The 7,904-nt window shown below is 53.2% G+C and overlaps 1 protein-coding gene across 13 annotated transcripts in view; it reads left to right on the plus strand.

Moving 5' to 3' along the window:
- Mef2d (myocyte enhancer factor 2D) overlaps positions 1-4,361 on the plus strand; it is a 30,540-nt gene extending 26,179 nt beyond the window's left edge. For 11 of the 13 annotated variants that reach the window (XM_006976395.4, XM_076574409.1, XM_076574402.1 and 8 more), the window contains 2 exons: positions 278-584; positions 866-4,361. In XM_006976395.4, the coding sequence (XP_006976457.1) occupies positions 278-584; positions 866-877 (319 nt within the window). In that variant the 3' untranslated portion in view covers positions 878-4,361. Of the gene's footprint in view, positions 1-277 lie in introns of all 13 variants that reach the window. The other 2 variants (XR_013052153.1, XM_076574405.1) reach the window with 2 other exon arrangements.
- Positions 4,362-7,904: the final 3,543 nt, after the last annotated feature.

A 7,904-nucleotide genomic window follows, 5' to 3' on the forward strand; every position in this document is an offset into this window, starting at 1 on the left:
GTGAGTCTTTGGGGCGCTTCCCACGGGCATGGTGGGGGGCGAGGGGCAGGTCTCCTTGGAGTTGTTCAGGAAGTGGCAGCAGGGCTGAGTGAGGGTGTGGGCTGTGGAAGACGGTGTGGACAGAGTGGAGCTAACGCTCATTTCTCTTCTTCCCCTTGACACCGTCTCCCTCTTCTCCCGACTTCCTGCTCTCATTCTTTGTTTTCACCCTGTGTCTGGTGACTTCTGCCCACTCTTTCTGTTACTGCCTCTTGTGTCTCTGACCCCTGAACTCCAGCCCAGGCAGCCCCTTGCCCCATGTGGGTGCTGCTCTCACCGTCACCACGCACCCCCACATCAGCATCAAGTCAGAACCAGTGTCCCCGAGCCGCGAGCGCAGCCCTGCACCTCCTCCGCCAGCTGTGTTTCCAGCTGCCCGCCCTGAGCCTGGCGAAGGTCTCAGCAGCCCAGCTGGAGGACCCTATGAGACCGGGGACCGGGATGATGGACGGGGGGACTTTGGGCCCACACTGGGCCTGCTGCGCCCAGCCCCAGAGCCTGAGGCTGACGGCTCAGCTGTGAAGAGGATGCGGCTGGATACTTGGGTACTGTAGTATTGCCCTTCTGTCTGCCGGTGTCCGCGTCAGTCACCCAGGGACTGCCCCACATGCACTCAGCCTGCTTTCTTTCCCACCTGAGAGGCCTTGTGGCCAGGCATTCCTTTGGGTCAGTACTCACAGCCCTGGACCCTCCCTGCACCATTGTCCCCGCTCAGTGACCTCCAGCTGGCCTTGCCCCAGAGTTTAATCCCTTGGGAGAGGGTTGGGGTGCATCCTATAGGCCACGCTGCCCCTCACATCACCTTCTCCATCTCCTCTCTTCACAGACATTAAAGTGACGGTTCCCACTCCCTCCTCTCAGCCTCCCTGATGAAGAGTTGACAATCTCACCGCCCACCCCTCCCTGCCCTGGGCTCCTCCCGCTCGACCCCCCACTTCCTTTCTTCTGCTCCATGTCCTGTTGATGGTTACATTTGTGTATAATTATATTATTATTATTATTATTATTATTATTATTATATTTTTAAATTCGAATTCTCGCTTTAGAGAGAGGGTTGCTCTTGCCCCTTTCTTGGCCCCACCATTTTCACTGGTGGGGAACTCTCTTTATTGCGGGAAAGGGGGGGGGACACTTTGCACGTTGTACACATATGCTGCAGGAAGGGGGGGCGGTAGGCCTTGGAGAAGGACAGGTGCCGAGCCCTGCATGTGGAGCCCTCCCATCCCATTCCCAGATAGACATAAAGAACCAAAAACTATCCAACAACAAAAACCCGGACAGTGGACTGAGACCCTGGAGCTGGCTGGATGGGTTTGCGTCTCAGGGACAGGAAGAGGCAGAAACTCTGCTTCTGGGCTGTTCACAGCAAATACCCATCTCGGTCCCTCCAGCTTCCTGCAGACACGCTACACTCTCTGATTCTGTGTGCTGCACCCCAAGATCTGGGTGCTAGGAAGGCTGCCTGGGAATCTGAGGCCAGGGCGGGGGCTTGAGGTAGGAACCTCTCTGGAAGTGACATGAGAGAGATAGCTGTAGAAAGAGGGCGGATGCAGGCAGGACTGTGTGGTGACTCGGGACCCTACCCCTGGCTTCCCCTTTAAGATGTACAGTGCAATAGCTCCCCACCCCTCAGCCTACCCCAACCCCAGAAAGCTGGCCATGTACTGGAAGAGTTGGGGAGAGGACCTTCAGAAGTGGCCCCAGGGTGGGCCAGAGTCAGCCTTTGGTTCCCTGGGGCACTGAGGGCCGGAGGCCGGTCAGGGGCGGGCATGGGGAGGGCACCTCTGCTTTGTGTACCCATACCCAGAAAAGTGCACACTGGGCACACAGCATGGTCTGTGGAGCTAGAGGTCCCGATAGATGAGGCCCCTGCGGCCCCTCCCCAGTCAGCTCCTGCCCCTGACCACCTCCCAGCTCTTCGCGTGCTCCTTGTCTCGCTACCTCCTGTCCCTCCACCTCCAGGCCACGCCCCAAACCTGCCCTCTTGCTACTGTAATTGTAAATAGCGACCTTCCAAAATGTTAGTGGTTAACAGTCCAGGAAACTGTTGTGTTGTTGTTGTTGTTGTTGTATTGATATGAAATGAGATTCTATTTTTGTCAAAGTATATTGTAATAATAATGACTCAAATGGCCCGTACTGTACAGATGGGATTCTTCTGCTCTTCTTCTTGCCTTCCTCTCCAGACCTGTGCTTTGTCGCCTCCTCAGGGGCCTCAGGCAAGCACCGGGGCAGTGCAAGCATCGGGCCCTTGGGCCTCTTGCTGAATCTGAGATCAAACTGGAGGGAACAGAACACCCCCGGCCTGCTCTCCGGCCTGCTCTCTGTCACCACCCTCCCTCTGCCTCCTCCCCCAGGAAGGGGACGGAGACAGCACACACTCCCTTGGAGCTTCCTCCCAGTTGGAGGGTAGAGTAAGACAAGGCTCAGTGCTGTAGGAAGATGTCTTGGCCCACCTGTGACCCAGCCTTTCCAAGTATTTTGATGCTTGCTGCAGGGAAGGAGCCAGCAGCAGAGGGTGTGAGCATGCTCATGCGGGCGGATCTGGGTGCACCCTGAGTTTATGTGTTTGTGTGCAGCTGTGTGGGTGTACCTTTGAGTGCCTCTGAGTCCAGTGGGTGTGTTCTCAGATCTTGTGTGACTCAGGCTCCAAGGGCCTCTGTGTCTGGGTGGCTGGGTGTGTTCACACAGGGATAGGTAGCTTCCAGCCGTGGCTCTCACTCCTCGCTTCCCTGGGCTGCTCTCAGTCCTGAAACATTTGTACTAAAGTTATAGGGAGTTGCTAGTTGGCCATCCTGCTTCTCCCCACAGCCTACCTCCACCAGGGCCTCACTCTAGGAGCTCTGCCTCCATATGGCTGTCCACTAGTCCCACCCAGACCAGTTCTGGCCCTGGAGTTCTGACTTGTTTGTGGAGCAGACTCAAGTTCCTCTTCCTCCTGGGAGCTTTGCTTTCCATATTTACCCGGAGTCTTACTCCAGTAGCTGACCAGGCAAGGGTGTCACGTACATGCCTTGTCTTCCCACCCCTCCTCACAGTTCCTAGAGGGAGTCTGAAGACTTGTTTAAGGCCTTGAAAGAAGCCAGGGTGTAGTCCTGTGCGCATACACCCCCTTTGAAAGCAGCTGGCACATTGTAGGCCCTCAGTAAATGGTGAGTGGGTGAATGATAGGTGCTCAATAAATATGGAATCACTGGCCTCTTCTCAGGCCCACCTTTCTAGGCTGAGCTTGGCCGCCATGACACACAGCTGGGGTGAGGCCCCCGAAGTTCACAGTGTGCCACTCAGCAGTTTGCCATCTGCTTCCCGAAAGCAAGCCTGGCTTCTGATTGCCGTGTGTGTGTGTGTGTGTGTGTGTGTGTGTGTGTGTGTGTGTGTGTGTGTGTTCTCATCTCTGTCCCTAACAGTAGGGACAGTCTGTGAATGAGTATGTGGCGTTTCTGCAGTTCAGTATCTCCGGGTTTCTCCTGGGGCTATGTAGGGGCTTCTGGCTGGCCAGGTAAATGGATCCCTGGGAACCCAGACCTCAGATGAGGACTTCTCTTCTTCCTCTCACAAGCCAAATTTGCCTCCTTTCCACTCCCTCCGCAAAACTGGGTATTTGCCAAAGTAGCCTCTGGCGTCATCCAGTGCCCTTCCCACCCAGGTTTCCCTCAGCTTTCAGGGATAGTGGGACCGAGGGCCATCCCCACATGCCTCAGTGGAACACATTCCCTCAGCCCCCGTCAGTGCACTCAACCACCCCTCCCCACCTTGGACAGGAAAGAAGAAAGATGCACCTTCTCTTGCTGATTATTTATTTGTTTGGAGAGACAGAAATGATGTAAACGTATCTCAGAATCTCTCTCTCTCTCTCTATTTTTAACCGACTCTGGAACCCCCTGTGGGGGAATGTAGCTCTCCTGGAGGCTGGGCGCCCCTTGCTCTACCCCCTTCCGCCTCCTGCTTTAGCAGAGGGATGGGACGTAATGGGGCAGGAGGGCCAAGATTCCCAAGGAGGATCTGAATTCTCTACCCCGTTCACGTCCCGGACAGAGGGAAGTAGGAGGGGTGGGGCCAGCCAAGAGGTGGCCCATCCCCAAACTTGACAATCACCCACACTCCTGGCTCCTGGGTCTTGGGGCAGGGTGAGTCCAAGTGTGTGGCTGTTGAATTGTTTCCATTATTTCTGTGCTGTACGGTGATGCTTTCTAGTATTCTGCACATTAAGAAGAGACAAAGTCCTCGAGATTCTTACGAGTTTGGTTTGAAAAGTCTTTCACTATATTTGTTGTAAAGAGGTTTACTATTAAAAGAAAAAGGAACACGTTTCTGATACCTCAGCTTGGGTTTGGATTTCTTTGGTGCGGCGAGTAGGGGGAGGAAGACCTGGTGTCCCTGGCAGAGCGAGTGATTATCGGAGGACAGGCTGTGAGGGAGTGATGCCAGGCTCCTCGGGCACTCTTAAGGTAGAGGCAGCCCCAGGACTGTGGAGAGGCGGGCCAGGTAGAAGCCTTGAAAGGGACCCGGCAAACAGGAAAAATGAATGTTCCTAGGGTTCGGGCCAGGCTTCCCACTGGAAGTCTTTCTTAGCTGACGTCCCTTGGTACAGTTAGCCAGGTGGAGCCCACCTTCAGAATCCTCCGGTGCCCCTCCTCACAGCACCGCCAGGCCGTCAGCAGATTCGGCAGCTGTGGAAGCCTGAGAAACTGCTCTGCACCTGGTCCTTGTCATGTGCTGAAGCAGCAGAGTGAGTGAGGGCCTTTGCTCGGTGGCTAGACTGGTCCGGTCTCCTGACGGGGTTGCTGTGAGAGGACAGGAGTCAAGTCAGGCAAGGCACAGAGTGTCCCCGAGCCTCAGATTTCCATATTGCAAAATACTTACCATCTGTGGTGGCCCCGGCTTTCTCACAAGGTCACTGGATTGCACCTCACATCTTCCTCAGCAGTGGCAAAGAGATGCTGTCCTGACTAAGGAAGGGTTAATAAGATATTGTCCTCTAGGCTCGGGCTGTAGCTCAGTTGATTGAATGCTTGCCTAATTCAGTCTCTAGTACCACGTAAAAGCATAGTAGCACACACTAGTAATTTTAAGTATGGGCAGGAGAATCAGAAGTTCAAGGTCATCCTCAGCTCCATAGGGTTATGAGACGCTATCTAAAAGAAAAAGATATCACCGTCCTCCAGAGGCTGCCAGCAGCTTCCACAGTGGCCTCCCACTGTCCCTGCATCCATGCTGTTGTTACCACACTGAGAGACCAATAGAGGAAGGCAGTTAATGGTATGTCCTTTTGAATGGGAAGTGTGGCTTCTGCTGCTCCTGTTACCTGCCCTTGTATTAAGCTTACACCAGCCCTGTGAAAAGCCCACATGCCAAGGACTCATGACCTCCTACCAGCTGCCATTTGAATGAGGTCATCTCCTCCAGCAGTATAGCTGCCTAACTTTTCCAGAAGTTGCTCCAGGGAAGGACGGACCTACGGGTAAGATGTACTGCCCAGCTCCTCCATGGCCATGGGAAGGGCTTCTTCTCCGAGGTGACCTCACAAGGCAAATGCTTCACAGAATCTTTCTGCTCAGTGCCTCTCCCATCTGCCTCAGACTGGCCTGCTCTTCCTTCCTAGAAGGTATCGGGATAAGCCTTCCTGTTGTTCACAGAGACTTCCTGTTCCTCTCCTGGTGTTTCCTCAGTCCCTGTGTGGTTCAGTGGGATCTTGGGGCTGGTTCTGGCCAATGGACTAATGAGCTGTAATGTGTGTCCCTTCTGAAGCACAGGTAATCCCCGCCCCTCCAAGTGCTGTTTCCCTGTCTTGAGCCTTGTGGAAGAGCAGGCATGTCAGTGTGAAGTGCCGCGCGGATCAAAGCAGCCTGGGTTGGGGGTCTGACGCCCTCTCCTGGCCTCTACAGACACTGCATGCCAGTGGTGCACAGGCAGGAATGCAGGGGAAACATCCATACACATACATATGTAGAAGAGCCTGGATTGCTAAGTCACCTCAGGGTGCTGATAGCACCAGGGGGAGCTTTATGTGAATAGAAATGAAACCCGCGCTGCCAGTGTCCTGTCCTGACCAGTGCAGTGACTTTCCCCTCAGTCATGGAGCCCCGACTGAAGCATGATAGTGTGACACACACGGAGCCCTCTGGACTCGGCACGGTCCAGAGTGTGCTGTTACTCCTGACACTTGCTGGCTGTTCTTATGCAACAGTGCTAACAGAGTCAGTCTCTCTCCTTTCGCTTCTGCCTGCCCTTCTCCAAAGTAGCCTCCCATCTTGGGCCCTGCTGATGATCTGACTGACCCCTTGATGGTCCCCCACAGCTTACCACATAAAGTAGAAAGGCCTTCAAAGGGCCACACAAGCCCCCTTCCAGGCTTAGTCCATGCTCTTCCTTGGAGTCTAGGTCTACACAAGAACAGAACCGAATCAGTTGGTTCCTATTTCTCCTAGGAACAGGAGACAGAAGAGCCAGCAGAAACTGGGCTTCTGAGACGAGAGACCGGGCACACCCAATCCAAACTAGTGGTCTGGGAGTGTCTTAGAGGAGTTATTGGAACTGAACTTTTGCAGACACGTAGGAATTTCTTGGGCATATGGGGCCTTAAGGAAGTCAACCACCAGTGAAAGCCAGAAAGGAAAAGCACTTGGAGCTGAGGGGAGGCAGAGGCCGTGTGGAAGGCCTGCCTCAGCAAGGCCGGCTTCAGTCTACACAGTGTAAGTCATCGAAAGGGTTTAAGTGAAGGAACGAGTCAGGTCGGCCAGGAGCTGGAGGGGCATAGACAGGAGGATGGGGAGTTCAAGGCCAGCCTGGGTTACACAGTAAGACCCTGTCTCAGAAGGAACAAACAAAACTAAAGCAGGGCAGGAGTAGAGGCAGGAGGATCAGGAGTTCAAGGCCAGCCTGGACTATAGGGTGAACTGGAGGGCAGTCTGGTCTACAAAAGACACTCTCAAAATACTAAGATAAAAGAAGAAAGCTTTTGCTAGCAAAAAAACTTTGGACAGTAGCGCATTGGAAGGATTACCAGACTAGAGACAAGAGGCCAGTCTAGTCAGGAGCCTGTCACGGGGCTTTTTTTTTTCTCCTTTAAGGCTGTTTGAGACAGGGTCTCTCTGCATAGCCCTGGCTGTTCTGGAACTCACTATGTAGACCAGGCTGGCTCAGATTTACAGAGATCTGTCTGCCTCTGCTGGGATTAAATACACGCACCATGACAACTCACAGGGCTTCTTAAACTTTCTCACAAACTTCTTCCGCTGAATTCATGGCCTGCATGTACAGAACATGAACGATGCAAATCAAGCATTTACTGGAAATCACAAATCTGTAGCTGTGTATGTGTGTGTGCCAGGTACATGTGAACCAGGGTTCAGTGGTGAGTGTTTATCTAAGTCCCTCTCCACAGAACCTGGAGTTTGCCATTTCAGTCATACAGGCCCGCCAGCAAGTCCAGGCGTTCCCCTGCCTCTGCCTCCCCAGTGTGGGGTTACAGGCCCTCATAACTGCACCCAGCTTTGGTGCAGGGCACCCGGATGCATTTGTGTGCCATCTCAACAGCCCAAGAAACTTCTTTTAAATAAAATTCCTTTTTTAATTTTATGTATTTATATTTTATGTATGAGTGTTCTGCATGTATGCCTGCACACCAGAAGAGGGCGCCAGATCTCATTACAGATGGTTGTGAGCCCCCATGTGGTTGCTGGGAATTGAATTCAGGACCTCTGAAGAGCAGCCAGTGCTCTTGACCCCTGAGTCATCTCTCCAGCCCTAAAATTCTTTAATAAAGATTGAGGCATCCAGTCCAGCCAAGGCTACATAATGAGACCATGTCTCAAAAAAAAAAAAAAAAAAAAAAAGAATTTTTCCTATCAATGAGATGGATTTAT

This window comes from Peromyscus maniculatus, chromosome 6 (assembly GCF_049852395.1).
Source record: "Peromyscus maniculatus bairdii isolate BWxNUB_F1_BW_parent chromosome 6, HU_Pman_BW_mat_3.1, whole genome shotgun sequence".
NCBI lineage: Eukaryota > Metazoa > Chordata > Mammalia > Rodentia > Cricetidae > Peromyscus > Peromyscus maniculatus.